This window comes from Stegostoma tigrinum, chromosome 4 (genome assembly GCF_030684315.1).
Source record: "Stegostoma tigrinum isolate sSteTig4 chromosome 4, sSteTig4.hap1, whole genome shotgun sequence".
In the NCBI taxonomy this organism is placed as follows: Eukaryota; Metazoa; Chordata; class Chondrichthyes; order Orectolobiformes; family Stegostomatidae; genus Stegostoma; species Stegostoma tigrinum.
The window spans coordinates 4,885,644-4,902,200 of NC_081357.1; the positions used below are offsets into that span (position 1 = coordinate 4,885,644).

Genomic DNA, 16,557 nt, shown 5'->3' on the forward strand with positions numbered 1-16,557 from the left:
GGAGGTGGATTGGGTGAATAATGTTGCCGGTGGATCCAAAGAAAGAGAATTCATGGAATGTTTGCCGGATGGCTTTTTGGAACAGCTTGTGATGGAGCCCACAAGGGAGCAGGCTATTCTGGACTTAGCGCTATGTAATGAGCCAAACTTTATAAAAGATCTTTAAGTAAGGGAACATTTAGGAGGCAGCGATCATAATATGGTAGAGTTCAGTCTGCAGTTTGAAAGAGAGAAGGCAAAATCGGATGTAATGGTGTTACAGTTAAATAAAGGTAATGACAGGGGCATGAGAGAGGAACTGACGAAAATCGACTGGAAGTGGAGCCTAGCCGGGAAGACAGTAGAGCAACAATGGCAGGAGTTTCTCGGTGTAATTGAGGACACAGTACAGAGGTTCATCCCGAAGAAAAGAAAGATTATCCGGGGTGGGATTAGACAGCCAAGGCTGACAAAGGAAGTCAGGAAATGTATCAAAGAAAAAGAGACTGCCTATAAAGTGGCCAAGAGCACTGGGAAATCAGAAGATTGGGAAGGCTACAAAAACAAAGAGAGGATAACAAAGAGAGAAATAAGGAAGGAGAGGATCAAATATGAAGATAGGCTAGCTAGTAATATTAGAAATGATAGTAAGAGTTTCTTTCAATACATAAGGAACAAATGAGAGGCAAAAGTAGACACTGGGCTGCCCCAAATCAATGCTGGAAGGCTAGTGATGGGAGATAAGGTAATAGCTGAAGAACTTAATAAGTACTTTGCGTCCATCTTCACAGTGGAAGACATGAGTAGTATCCCAACAATTAAGGAGAGTCAGAGGCAGAGTTCAGTATGGTAGGCATTACAAGAGAGAAAGTGCTAGAAAAGCTAAAAGGTCTAAAAATTGATAAATCTCCTGGCCCCGATGGGCTACATCCTAGAGTTCTGAGGGAAGTGGCTGAGGAAATAGTGGAGGCTTTGGTTGTGATCTTTCAAAAGTCACTGGAGTCTGGGAACCCAGATGATTGGAAAATCACTGTTGTAACCCCCTTGTTTAAGAAAGGATCAAGGCAAAAGATGGAAAATCATAGGCCGATTAGCCTAACCTCGGTTGTTGGTAAAATTCTAGAATCCATTGCTAAGGATGAGATTTCTAAATTCCTGGAAGTGCAGGGTCAGATTAGAACAATCAGCATGGATTTAGTAAGGGGAGGTCGTGCCTGACAAACCTGCTAGAATTCTTTGAAGAGGTAACAAGTAAATTAGACCAGGGAAACTCAGTGGTTGTTATCTAGTTAGACTTCCAAAAGGCTTTTGATAAGGTGTCTCATGGGAGGCTGCTCAGCAAGGTGAGGGCCCATGGTGTTCGAGGTGAGCTACTGGCTTGGATTGGGGATTCGCTGTCTGACAGAAGGCAGAGAGTTGGGATAAAAGGCTCTTTTTCAGAATGGAAACCGGTGACAAGTGATGTCCCGCAGGATTCAGTGTTGGAGCCGCAGCTGTTCACTTTATATAATGATCTGGATGAAGGGACAGGGGGCATTCTGGTGAAGTTTGCCGATGATACAAAGGTAGGTGGACAGGCAGGTAGTACTGAGGCTGCAGAAAGATTTAGACAGTTTAGGAGAGTGGTCCAGGAAATGGCCGATGAAATTCAATGTGAGCAAATGCGAAGTCTTGCACTTTGGAAAAATGAATACAGGCATGGACTATTTTCTAAATGGTGAGAAAATTCATAAAGCAGAAGTGCAAAAGGATTTGGGAGTGTTGGTCCATGATTCTCTAAAAGTTAACTTGCAGGTAGAGTCCATAATTAAGAAAGCGAATGTAATGTTGTCATTTATCTCAAGAGGGTTGGAATATAAAAACAGTGATGTGCTTCTGAGACTTTATAAAGCTCTAGTTAGGCCCCACTTAGAATACTGTGTCCAATTTTGGGCCCCACACCTCAGGAAGGACATACTGGCACTGGAGCATGTCCAGCAGAGATTCACACGGATGGTCTCTGGAATGCTAGGTTTAACTTATGATGAACGGCTGAGGATCCTGGGATTGTATTCATTAGAGTTTAGAAGGTTGAGGGGAGATCTAATAGAAATTGCTAGGTAATGTAGGGGTGGACGCTGGGAAATTGTTTCCGTTAGGCGAGAAGACTAGGATCTGTGGGTACAACATTAGAATTAGAGGGCGTCAATTTAGAACGGAAGTGTGGAGACATTTCTTCAGCCAGAGAGTGGTGTGCCTGTGGAATTCATTGCCACGGAGTGCAGTGGAGACGAGCATGTTAAATGTCTTCAAGGCGGAGATTGATAAATTCTTGATCTCACAAGGAATTAAGGGCTACAGGGAGAGTGCAGGAAAGTGGAGTTGAAATGCCCATCAGCCATGATTAAATGGCAGAGTGGACTCAATGGGCAGAATGGCCTTACTCCTATGTCTTATGGTCTTCCTCAGCCATTTCCTTGTTCCCCATTACTATCTCTCCACCATCATTTTTCACGTAGTCCAGTGTCCTTGTTTGACTCTGTTTTGTTCTTTACATATCTAAAGAAACTCTTCCAGTCTTCATTTATATTACTGGCTAGTTTACCCTCATATTTAATCTTCTCCCTCCTTATTTCTTTTTTTGTTGTCCTCTATTGATCTTTGTAAGCTTCCTAGTCCTGTGGTTTCCCACTGGCCTTCGACACATTATATGTTTTCTCTTTTGCTTTTATGCTATCCCTGATTTCCTTAGTCAGCCATGGTTCCCTCATCCTCCCTGTACCACCCTTCTTTCTCCGAGGGGTGTATTTTTGCTGCGTCTCCTGAATTACTCACAGAAACTCCTGCCATTGCAGTTCTGAAGTCTTTCCTACTAGGCTGCTCTTCCAATCAATTCTGCCTAGCTCCTCCTTCATATCTCTGTTGTTGCCTTTATTCAGCTGTAATACCGTTACCTCTGATTCCATCTTCTCCCTCTCAAATTGTTGAGTAAATTCTATCATCTTACGATCACTGACTCCTAAGGGTTCCTTCGCCTTAAGCTCCCTTATCAAGTCTGATTCATTGCACAACACTAATGCAGTATTAGGGATAATAGGAACTGCAGATGTTGGAGAATCTGAGATAGCAAGGTGTAGAGCTGGATGAACACAACAGGCCAAGCAGCATCTTAGGAGCATGAAAGCTGATGTTTCAGGCCCAGACCCTTCATCAGAAATGGGGGGAGGGAAAGGGGGTTCTGAAATAAATAGGGAGATAGGGGCAGGTGGATCAAAGGTGGATAGAGGAGAAGATAGGTAGAGAGGAGACAGACAAGTCAAAAAGGCGGGGATGGAGCCAGTAAAGGTGAGTGTAGGTGGGGAGGTAGGGAGGACACAGGTCAATCCAGGACCTTAGAAGAGGCTTTGCATGGGGTTAAAATTGTATCAGAGATAATAGGAACTGTAGATGCTGGAGAATCTGAGATAACAAGGTATAGAGCTATATGAACACAGCAGGCTGAGCCTAGGCACCGATATCTATTTCAAGCCCACCGACTCCGACTTTCAGATACCTAGAATATACCTTCTCCCACCCACCTTCCTGCAAAAGCCTCCAATTCCCAATTCCTTCACCTCTGCCACATCTGCTCCCGGGATGAGGTATTCCACTCCCATACATCTCAGATGTCCTCATTTCTCAAGGACTGCAACTTCCCTGCCGCAGCGGCCGAGAACGCCCTCGACTGTGTCTCCTGCATATCCCACAACTCATCCCTCACACCCTGTCCCCGCAATAACAACCAAAACAGAATCCTCCTCGTCGTCACGTACCACCCCACCAACCTCCGGATCCAACGCATCATCCTCCAACACTTCTGCCATCTACAACCTGACCCCACCACCAAAGACATTTTTCCACCCCCACCCTTATCTGTTTTCCGGAGGGACCACTCTCTCCGTGACTCCCCTGTCTGCTCCACACTCCCCTCTAGCCCCACCACACCCGGCACTCTTCCTGCAACCGCAGGAAGTGCGACACCTGCCTCCATACCTCCTCCCTCACCCCCATCCCAGGCCCCAAAAAGACTTTCCGCATCAAGCAGATGTTCACCACATCTGCTAATGTGGAATACTGCATCCTCTTTACCCATTGTGGCCTCCTCTACATTGGAGAAACCAAGCAGAGGCTTGCGGACCGCTTTGCAGAACACCTACGCTCAGTTCGCAATAAGCAACTGCACCTCTCAGTTGCGAACCATTTTAACTCCCCCTCCCATTCCTCAGACGATTTGTCCATCCTGGACCTCCTGCAGTGCCATAACAACGCCACCCGAAGGTTGCAGAAACAGCAACTCATATTCCGCTTGGGAACCCCACAGCCTAATGGTATCAATGTGGATTTCACAAGCTTCAAATCTCCCCTCCCCCCACCAGATCCCAAAACCAGCCCAGCTCGTCCCTGCCTCCTTAACCTGCTCTTCCTCTTACCTATTCCTTCCTCCCACCTCAAGCTGCACCCCCATTTCCTACCTACTAACCTCATCCCACCCCGTTGACCTGTCCGTCCTCTCTGGACTGACCTATCTCCTCCCTACCTCCCCACCTACACTCACCTTTACTGGCTCCATCCCTGCCTCTTTGGCTTGTCTGTCTCCTCTGCACCTATCTCCTCTATCCATCTTCGATACACCTCCCCTTCTCTTTCTGTTTATTTTAGAACCCTCTCCCCATACCCCTTTTCTGAAGAAGGGTCTAGGCCCAAAACACCAGCTTTCCTGCTCCTAAGATGCTGCTTGGCCTGCTGTGTTCTCCCAGCTCTACACCTTGTTTTCTCACTAATGCAGTATTGCCTGTTCCCTTGTGGGGTCCACTATGAGCTGCTCTAAAAAAGCCATCTCATAGACAATCCACAAACTCCTTTTCTTGCAATCCATTACCAACATGATTTTCCCAGTGCACCAGCATATTGAAATCCCACATGATCACAGTGGCTTTGCCTTTCTTACACACCTTTTCTATCTCCTGGTGTATCTTGTGCCCCAGTTCCTGACTACTGTATGGAGGCCTGGACACAATTCCATAGAACATAGAAGAGTACAGCACAGAACAGGCCCTTCAGCCCACGATGTTGTGCCGACCATTGATCCTCATGTATGCACCCTCAAATTTCTGCGACCATATGCATGTCCAGCAGTCTCTTAAATGGCCCCAATGACCTTGCTTCAACAACTGCTGCTGGCAACGCATTCCATGCTCTCACAACTCTCTGTGTAAAGAACCTGCCTCTGACATCCCCTCTATACTTTCCTCCAAACAGCTTAAAATTATGACCCCTCGTGTTAGCCATTTCTGCCCTGGGAAATAGTCTCTGGCTATCAACTCTATCTATGCCTCTCATTATCTTGTATACCTCAATTAGGTCCCCTCTCCTCCTTTTCTCCAATGAAAAACGTCCGAGCTCAGTCAACCTCTCTTCATAAGATAAGCCCTCCAGTCCAGGCAGCATCCTGGTGAACCTCCTCTGAACCCTCTCCAAAGCATCCACATCTTTCCTATAATAGGGTGACCAGAACTGGACGCAGTATTCCAAGTGCGGTCTAACCAAAGTTTTATAGAGCTGCAACAAGATCTCACGACTCTTAAACTCTATCCCCCTGTTAATGAAAGCCAAAACACCATATGCTTTCTTAACAACCCTGTCCACTTGGGTGGCCATTTTAAGGGATCTATGTATCTGCACACCAAGATCCCTCTGTTCCTCCACACTGCCAAGATTCCTATCCTTAATCCTGTACTCAGCTTTCAAATTCAACCTTCCAAAGCGCATCACCCCGCATTTATCCAGGTTGAACTCCATCTGCCACCTCTCAGCCCATCTCTGCATCCTGTCAATGTCCCGCTGCAGCCTACAACAGCCCTCTATACTGTCAACGACACGTCCAAGCTTTGTGTCGTCTGCAAACTTGCTGACCCATCCTTCAATCCCCTCATCCAAGTCATTATTAAAAATTACAAACAGTAGAGGCCCAAGGACAGAGCCCTGTGGAACCCCACTCACCAAAGACTTTCAGGCAGAATATTTTCCTTCTACTACCACTCGCTGTCTTCTGTTGGCCAGCCAATTCTGTATCCAGACAGCTAAGTTCCCCTGTATCCCATTCCTCCTGACCTTCTGAATGAGCCTACCATGGGGAACCTTATCAAATGCCTTACTGAAGTCCATATACACCACATCCACAGCTCGACCCTCATCAACTTTTCTAGTCACATCCTCAAAAAACTCAATAAGGTTTGTGAGGCATGACCTGCCCCTCACAAAGCCATGTTGACTGTATTTGATCAAGCCATGCTCTTCCAGATGCTCATAAATCCTATCCCTCAGAATCCTTTCTAACACCTTGCAGACGACAGACGTGAGACTTACTGGTCTGTAATTGCCGGGGATTTCCCTATTTCCTTTCTTGGAGAGAGGAATTACATTTGCCTCTCTCCAGTCCTCAGGTACGTCTCCAGCGGAGAGCGAGGATGCAAAGATCCTCGCAAGTGGCGAAGCAATTGCATTTCTCACTTCCCAAAGCAGCCGAGGACAAATCTGGTCCGGGCCTGGCGACTTGTCAATCTTAATGTTTGACAAAATTTTCAGCACATCAGCTTCCTCTATCTCTATCCATTCCAGCATGCACACCTGCTCTTCAAAGGTTTCATTCACTACAAAGTTGGTTTCTTTCGTAAAGACAGAAGCAAAAAACTCATTTAGGGCTTCCCCTACCTCCTCAGACTCCACACACAAGTTCCCTATACTATCCCTGATCGGCCCTACTCTTTCTTTGACCATTCTCTTATTCCTCACATAAGTGTAAAATGCCTTTGTGTTTTCCCTAATCCGTTCTGCCAAGCCTTTCTCGTGCCCCCTCCTGGCTCTCCTCAGACCATTTTTGAGCTCCTTCCTTGCCTGCGAGTAATCCTCTCTAGCTGAACTTGACCCTAGCTTCCTCCACCTTATGTAAGCTACCTTCTTCCTTTTCACAAGAAGCTCCACCGCACTCGTCATCCAAGGTTCCTTTATCTTACCCCTTCTTGCCTGTCTCAGAGGGACATATTTACTCATCACTCGCAACAACTGTTCCTTAAACAGTCTCCACGTGTCTATAGTGCCCTTACCATGGAACAAATGCTCCCAGACCATGCTTTCTAACTCATGTCTAATTGCATCATAGTTTCCTCTTCCCCAATTAAATATCCTCCCATTTTGCCTAATCCTCTCCTTCTCCATAGCTATGTAGAATGTGAGGCAGTTATGGTCACTATCACCAAAATGCTCTCCCACCACAAGATCTGATACCTGCCCCGGCTCGTTTCCGAGCACCAAGTCTAGAATGGCCTCTCCCCTCGTCGGCCTGTCAACGTACTGCGTTAGGAAACCCTCCTGAACACACCTTACAAAAACAGCTCCATTCAAATCTTCTGCTCAATTCTGTGTTTTTTTACCTTTGCGGTTCCTCAATACTACCCACACAGGTTCTACAACATCTGACCCTACTTTGTTTCTTCCTATTGATTTAATTTCATTTCTTACTAATAAGGCAACCCTACCCCCTCAGCCCACCTGTCTGTCTTTTCGATAGGAAGTATATTCTTGAATATTCAGTTCCCAATCCTGGTCCCCTTGCAGCCACGTCTCCCTGATGCGCATCACATCATACCTACTGATCTCAGTAACAAGGATGGCCTTACTGCAGAAACTTGTACCTGATTGCTAACATGTAATAAACTCCCTCTTTTACATTTTTACAATAATTTGTTGCACACATCTCTGCGTCCACTAGATCCTGGACCTTTTGGTCCACAGGCGAGAACACTACCATTACACCACATGGCATCTGGTTAAAGGTAAGTAATCATTCTTGTTAAAACTCAGGTAGTGGTAGCGCTCTACCCCAGCTGCAGACTGCCAGCGGTTGACCTCCTGAAACCAAGTATGACCTGTTGATCAGCTTTAGGTACTATTGACTCATACAACCAGGTAACTACTGTGAGATGACACTGGAACCAGGAGCAGTCCAAAACACTTAAAGCTTCAAAAACTTTACAGTTTTTAGAAATACCCAGATAGGTGCAGAAATCCAGGACACCGAAATAAAGCAAACATCTGCTGCAACAAAGATAATAAAATGTGAGGCTGGATGAACACAGCAGGCCAAGCAGCATCTCAGGAGCACAAAAGCTGACGTTTCGGGCCTAGACCCTTCATCAACCCTCTCTGATGAAGGGTCTAGGCCCGAAACGTCAGCTTTTGTGCTCCTGAGATGCTGCTTGGCCTGCTGTGTTCATCCAGCCTCACATTTTATTATCTTGGAATTCTCCAGCATCTGCAGTTCCCATTATCTCTGCTGCAACAAAGAATTGTGTTCCATGAAAGAAAATTATGAGACTGAAAAGTGCCCCAAATGATGATACCGGGCCATTTTTTAAAATGTAGGCATCACTGGTATGACTAGCATTTATTTCCACGCCCTGCCAAATCAGATAGCAGTTAAGAGCTAACCATACATCTAATTGCATGTAGTGCAGATTGGCTAATAAGAGTAGGACATGAATGAACTAGTTCTTTAATAAAAAATTAAATGGTTACGTTGTAATATGAAACTACCTTTTAATTCCTGACTTTAGTGAATTTAAATTTCACCATCTGCTATGGTAGGCCTAGAGTTCTGGTATTACCTTTGTGCGATTGCCCTCCCTGTTGGATTGCAGAGGTGAGCAATGATGTGAAGGTACCATTGTTGGACTGGGGTGAACAAAGTCAGAAGTCACAAGATACCAGGTTATAGTCCAACAGGGTTATTTGAAATCATAAGCTTTTGGAGCGCTGTCCCTTTGTCAGGTGAGGGCAGAGATGAGGTAGGAGTGACTGTCCCTGACATCAATATGGCATTTGACTGAACAAAGTATCGAGGAGCCTGAGAAAAACTGGAATGAGAATCTGGGGAAACAAAACCTTACCTTGGCCCAACTCTCTTCAGCTGCTTCTGTAATGAACATTATAAGGAACGAAGTGGGAAGGTTTGCCGATGATTGCACAATATTCAGTACTATTCGTGATGTCTTAGATGCAATCAAATCTATGTCTATGCAGCAAGACCTGGACAATATCCAGTTGAATATGGCAAGTGCCAGGTAATGTCAATCTCCAATTAGAGGCAATCCATCCACCATTCCTTGACCTTCAGCGGCATTACCATCACTGAATTCCCACACTATCAATACCATGGGGCTGACTATTAACCAGAAACTGAACTAAACAAGCCTTATAAATACTTTGGGTACAACAGCAGGTTAGAGGCTAGGACTCCTGCAGCAAGTAATGCATTTCCTGTCATCTCATAGTCTCCTCTCTTTCCTGGGAATATGCCCCACTTGCCTGGAGGAATGCAGCTCTAATAACACACAGGAAGCATGACACCATCCAAAACAAATGAGTCCTGTTTAATGGAACCCGATCCACCATCTTCACCATTCATCCCTTGCACCTAGCACAGTGGCAATAAAGTCTACGTCTATAAGGTGCCTTTAACTGCAACTTCCAACCATGTGATCACTATTGCTTAAAAGTACACGGGCAGCAAATACACGGGAATACCTCTACCTGCAAGTTCCCCTCCAAGCCACTTACCACCCTGACCTGGAAATTTATTACCATCCCTTCAGTGTTCCTGGATCAAAATCCTAGAACTCAATTCCTAATGGCCATGGCCAATTTGCTCATCTACTCTACAGCCCTATTTTTATCAATTCTAACTGCAAGAACCTCAAATTTTTGGACAATTTGAAGGGTAAGCTTTCTCCTCTTCAAACTAAATAAAAAAATCCAAGCCTAAAGTGTGCGGCTCCTTTAGGAGCAATGTGTCCAGGTAAATGTCCCCACCCTGATACACCACGGTGCCTTAAGTTGGGACATCCGTTTATTCGCTTTTAGCGAAGATCTTAATCTGAAGATACTTAGAGACAGTAGTTGTGGATCAAACTGTCATTCATCAACTGCATAGTTTCCATAACTGCAACCCATCATCTGCTCTGTCATCCTTATTCTTTCTGAATTGAAATTTAATTAATACCTGCAGCCATACTTGTTTGTATATTTCAGTTAATGTTATTCCTTTAAGATTGTCTAGTTTAGATGAGAGAAGGGAAATGCTCACCAATTTCAGTCCAATTGCAATTGGAATTGGTTTTAATCCACTGAACCCACAGATTCACTCTCCTCTCTTCAAACTTTCATTGCTTTCTCTAAGTTAACCATTAACTCTGGAATGGAACTTACACTTTCTACAGATATTGGCAACTTACTGGAATCTAATTCCAAGCTTCAAATTCAATCTACGTCACACTTTGGCACAGTGTCCTCACATTGAATCTGCTTACTATGTGCACATAATCTACCTCCTGATATTCCTGTGGTACACCTTTACATGGATATGGAAACTCTCTTAGGAAATCCAATTGTTGCGGCAAAAATATATAGAACTATCAGCAAAATATTCATGACAACTTATTTAGAGGCTGAATTAAAACAGAAAGTGTCCAGGCATGACCCAAAAATATTGAATGAACTGTATAATTCAGTGCTTAGAATATTTATCTATGTCACGAAAACTCTGAGTGGATAAGTAATGAAGGTACATCTGTGTCACCATTAGCATTATTTGGCAACACCCAGCTGGTGCGAAGTTCCAGGAGTTACCCATGTTTCTACGGAGTAAAGGGCTTTAAAAGGTGTAATTCTAATTTGTCGGTGCTTAATATTCTTCCTATGCATTGGGAAGAGGCAAGGTTGAATAAACAGCTCATTTATATCTTGCATAGAATTACTGAATGAACACAAGTGCCTGCATACCTGAGCTGACTGATTCGTAAGGCCTGTCCCCTCCAGGTCCACCACTTCTAGAGTCCGACTAGAAGCCACAGCAACTGCTAACATCCCTGCAATGTGGTCACCTGCAGAAGAGTAAGCACAGGCTAGAACCAGGGAATCAAGGGAAGAAATATCATTGATTGGATTTTGCAGTCAGTAATGATGCGATACACTCACCAATGACTTCACAGAAAGCTGCCCACAAAGACCAAGCAAAGTCTGTGACACAGTTTGAATTTGACAATTGTAAGGGATTTTTTCAGGTGTTCAGCATTAGTGATGTCATCAAGCAGATGAGCAGTCAAGCACGTTGACACATTCTTACAGACAAATAAAGAAATTAAATTCATCAAATTTTTCACTTTCCATTAAAGAAGTACAGAATGTGCAATCAACGATTAGGACATACACTTGGGTTTAAAGTAGAGATTAAGGATGATCAAATCAGCCATGATTTCATTATTTGGTAGATCAGACTTGGTGGGCTGAATGGCCTACATGTGCTCCAAATTTTTATGGTCTTATGGTCGGTTAGCATTCTATGTTTTGTTAACAGAGGCCCAGAGTACCAAAGCAAGAACATTATGATAAACATAAATAGAATATATAAATAGTTTAGCCTTAACTGCAGGACTGTGACAGTTTTTAAGAACCACTGATGAGGAAGGATGTTAAGGTATTAAAAAAGGTACAGAAAGGATTCATGAAAATCCATGAATGAGAGGCTTCAGTAACTTCCATAAGGCAGGAAATTTGGCACTGTTTTTCTGGAGTAAAGAAGGTCAAGATGAGAGGTGGTAGAGGCATTCAACACCATGAGGAACTAGAATGAGTATAGGGGAAGGAGCTTTTCTCACTAGTAAAAGAATCAAGAGGGCGAAAGCATAGATTTAAGGTAATGAACAAAAGAATCAATAGTGGCATGAGGAAAATGTTTTCTTGTCTCAAGTGGTTAGGATCTGAATGCAGTGCGAAAGAGTGCAAGAGGAGGAGGCAGGTTCAATTGAGGCAGTTAACAGGGAATTGGATTATCAGAAAAGAAGGAATGTTCAAGGCTGATGGGAGAAGGCCAGAAAGAGCCAATAAGAAAAGTTCTCCTTTGAAGAGCCAGTGCAGATACAAAGGGCTAGAACTTTGTTTTCTGATCTGGAACCATTCTGTGAGGATGTATATTACAGAAATTCTTGAAGGGAGAAATTTGTTCAGATGATGCAGCTTCCAGGCATGCAGCTTTTTCCAGTAAAGGAAGAAATCAGTACAGTAGAGAGAAATGATATCAGCACTGGAGAGCAAGATGTAAAGTCAGTCTAGGCAGAAATAATTAACAGCGAAGGAAATTCTAAGTAATCTAGGGGTTCCCAAACAGTAGTCTGCAGTGGGACACAGTATAAACCAGGAATTACTGGCTTGTATAAAAGGTACAGAGCAATAATCATGGAGAATTCAACATGTACTTTTTATTCACTTCTGGGACATGGGCATTGTTGGCTGGGCCAGCATGTATTGCCTATCCCCAGTTGTCCTCGAGGAGGTGGTACTGAGCTCTCTCCATGAACCACTGCATGTGCTGTGGGTCAACCCACAATGCCACTGGGAAGGGAATTCCAGGATTTTGACCCAGCAACAGTTAAGGAACAGAAATATATTTCCAAGACAGGATAGAGAGTGGCTTGAAAAGTAAATTGCACCTGGTGGGGTTATCATTTATCTGCTGCCCTTGTCCTTCTAGACGGAAATGGTTGTGGGTTGGGAGGTACTGTCTGAGGAGGTCTGGAGAATTTCTTCAGTGCATCACGTAGATGGTACAAATATCTGAATATCAGTGGATGTGGTGCTCATCAAATGGGCTGCTTTGTCCTAGATGGTGTCAAACTTGTTGAATGTTGCTGAAGCTATTCTCACCCAAACAAGTAGAAGTATTCCATCATTTCCTGACTTGTGCCTTGCAAATGATGGACAGGTTTTGAGGAGTCAAGAGTGAGTCACCTGCTGCTGTATTCCAAGCCTCTGACCTGTTCTTGTAACCATTGTATTTACATAGCAAGTTCCATAGAACATAGAACATTACAGCACAGTACAGGCCCTTCGGCCCTCGATGTTGTGCTGCCCTGTCATACCGATCTCAAGCCCATCTAACCTACACTATTCCATGTACGTCCATATGCTTGTCCAATGACGACTTAAATGTACTTAAAGTTGGCGAATCTACTGCCGGCAGGCAAAGCATTCCATTCCTTTACTACTCTCTGAGTAAAGAAACTACCTGTGACATCTGTCCTATATCTTTAACCCCTCAATTTAAAGCTATGCCCCCTCGTGCTCGCCGTCACCATCCTAGGAAAAAGGCTCTCCCTATCCACCCTATCTAACCCTCTGATTATTTTATGTTTCAATTAAGTCACCTCTCAACCTTCTTCTCTGTAATGAAGACAGCCTCAAGTCCCTCAGCCTTTCCTCATAAGACCTTCCCTCCATACCAGGCAACATCCTAGTAAATCTCCTCTGCACCCTTTCCAAAGCTTCCACATCCTTCTTATAATGCGGTGACCAGAACTGTACACAATACTTCAAGTGCGTCCGCACCAGAGTTTTGTACAGTCCTCAACAGATGAGCGAGTTGGGGCACATTTAACCACTCACTTTATCTTCCAACTCTTGTCAACTCTGTAGCCCAGGTCAGTCATTTGTGAGTCCTGAAATATACATTTTTCCCTTCTTAGGCATAGGCCTGCATTGGAAAAATGCTTCAGCACTATACCCAAGTTCTCTAAGCGATCCTTATTAGTTTTACCTGTATTCAGGACATCATCCAGGTAAATGGTGACCTGAGCTAGAGCTTTCAAAATATTCTCTTTCGTTCACTGAAAAACTGAAACGGCTGACAATACCCCAGTCAGTAGTTTTGTATATTGATATAAACCCTTATGGGCATTAATTGTAGTATACTTCTGGGAACCCTGGTCTAAACACAATTATATGCACCATGCCTCATGTTCAGCTTTGTGAAGGACAAACCTTCTGCCAGCTTTGCTTATAAATCCTCAATGTGAGGGATTGGGTATCTACCAGCTGCGAAGCATGACTTACTTAGTTTAAAATCCCCACAAAGGTGAACTGACCTAGTCTGATGATTCCCTCAATTTCCAGCTTTCTGATTATTGCCTCTACTTTTGCCTGTAAGGAAAATTGCACCCTGCAGGTCTTGCAGAATTGTGGAATTACTTCCGTGTCAACATACAAGATGGCCTGGCTCTTCTGATAGTCCTAGACCTTCCTGGAAGATTTCAGTAGGACTTCAGCCAGGCAGCCATTTTCGAACTGAATTGAGTCAATATCAGTGAATCTCTCCCAATCAATTTTGCTCCATCAAGCTTGGGCCTGAGCTTTTTACTACGATCACAGGTAACTGAAATAGCTGCCTTTAATTTGAGACTGGAGCAAAGTTGTATCCTTAATCTGTAAAGGTTCCCGAGTATAGGTTCTCAGTCTAGGTGGGCTCTTGCCCAAACTTAAGGGTTGGTATCCAGAGAGAATTTTGTTAACTGGTTCTGCAATCATTGATAAGGCAACACTGGTATTGACCTCCATAAGAACTGGATGACCATTTAATAAGACTTTTGTCTTGATTGGTTCTGATTTTGATGTTGTTAAGCAACTTAACTGTTCCAAACCAGATGGAGGTGGACTTTCCAGGGTATGAACGTTCCTGCATATCCTCCTGGATACCAGCCTCTGAATTTTCTAATGCAATTTAAGTCTAGTAGGACTCTTTTGCTGTCTCAAATCCACATACTAGCAGCAACTACATGAGCTTGTTGGTCAGGGTCTTGAAGATAATTTAAATGTTTGGCTGTGACTTGGCTTTGTTTTGGGGTTTTGCTGTGGGCAGACCCAGAGGCCCTCTTATCAGGATCCGGCAGCAACTCATAAGCTCCACTCGTCGTGTTTTCCAATGTCAAACCAATTGGGCTTGATCTGTAAGCAGGGATAATGGGAACTACAGATGCTGGAGAATCCAAGGTAACAAAGTGTGAAGCTGGATGAACACAGCAGGCCTAGCAGCATCTCAGGAGCACAAAAGCTGACGTTTCGGGCCTAGACCCTTCATCAGAGAGGGGGATGGGGTGAGGGTTCTGGAATAAATAGGGAGAGAGGGGGAGGCGGACCGAAGATGGAGCGAAAAGAAGATAGCTGGAGAGGAGAGTATAGGTGGGGAGGTAGGGAGGGAATGGGTCAGTCCCGGGAAGACGGACAGGTCAAGGAGGTGGGATGAGGTTAGTAGGTAGGAAATAGAGGTGCAGCTTGAGGTGGGAGGAAGGGATAGGTGAGAGGGAGAACAGGTCGGGGAGGCGGGGACAGGCTGGGCTGGTTTTGGGATGCAGTGGGGGGAGGGGACGAGCTAGGCTGGTTTTGGGATGCAGTGGGGGAAGGGGAGATTTTGAAGCTTGTGAAGTCCACATTGATACCATTGGGCTGCAGGGTTCCCAAGCGGAATATGAGTTGCTGTTCCTGCAACCTTCGGGTGCCATCATTGTGGGTCTGCAGGAGGCCCATGATGGACATGTCGTCTGAGGAATGGGAGGGGGAGTTAAAATGGTTTGTGACTGGGAGGTGCAGTTGTTTGTTGCGAATCGAGCGGAGATGTTCTGCAAGGCGGTCCCCAAGTCTCCGCTTGGTTTCCCCAATGTAGAGGAAGCCACACTGGGTGCAGTGGATACAGTATACCACATTGGCAGATATGCAGGTGAACATCTGCTTAACATGGAAAGTCATCTTGGGGCCTGGGATGGGGGTGAGGGAGGAGGTGTGGGGGCAAGATGAGGCTTTGCAGATGAGACTAAAATATGTGCGCAAGAGTGTTGCAATGAAGAAATAAGAAATTTACAAATAGTTTTGGATAGGTTAGGCTAATGGGCCTAATTTCCTGCGGTTGCAGGGGAAGGTGCCGGGTGTGGTGGGGTTGGAGGGGAGTGTGGAGCAGACAAGGGAGTCACAGAGAGAGTGGTCTCTCTGGAATGCAGATAAGGGTGGGGATGGAAAAATGTTTTGGGTGGTGGGGTCAGATTGTAGATGGCGGAAGTGTCAGAGGATGATGCGTTGTATCCGGAGGTTGGTGGGGTGGTATGTGAGAATGAGGGGGATCCTCTTTGGGCGGTTGTGGCGGGGGCGGGGCGTGAAGGATGTGTTGTGGGAAATACGGGAGACGCGGTCAAGGGCGTTCTCGACCACCGCGGGGGAATGTTGCGGTCCTTGAAGAACGTGGACATCTGGGATGTGTGGGAGTGGAATGCCTCATCCTGGGAGCAGATGCGGCGGAGGTGGAGGAATTGGGAACAGGGGATGGAATTTTTGCAGGAGGGTGAGTGGGAGGAGATGTATTCTAGGTAGCTGTGGGAGTCGGTGGGCTTGAAATGGACATCAGTTTCTAGCTGGTTACCTGAGATGAAGACTGAGAGGTCCAGGAAGGTGAGGAATGTGTTGGAGATGGCCCAGGTGAACTTGAGGTTGGGGTGGAAGGTGTTGGTGAAGTGGATGAACTGTTCGAGCTCCTCTGGGGAGCAAGAGGCGGCGCCGATACAGTCATCAATGTAACGGAGGAAGAGGTGGGGCTTGCGGCCAGTGTAGATGCGGAAGAGGGACTGTTCCACGTAACCTACAAAGAGGGGGGCATAGCTTGGGTTCATGTGGGTAATCATGGCCACCCCC

At 45.2% G+C, this 16,557-nt stretch overlaps 1 protein-coding gene across 2 annotated transcripts in view; it reads right to left on the reverse strand.

The window, feature by feature from the left end:
* lrrc73 (leucine rich repeat containing 73) overlaps positions 1-16,557 on the reverse strand; it is an 80,215-nt gene that overhangs the window by 7,753 nt on the left and 55,905 nt on the right. For both annotated transcript variants that reach the window (XM_059645121.1, XM_048530572.2), the window contains one exon: positions 10,834-10,934. In XM_059645121.1, coding sequence (XP_059501104.1) covers positions 10,834-10,934 — 101 coding nt within the window. The remainder of the gene's footprint in view (positions 1-10,833; positions 10,935-16,557) is intronic.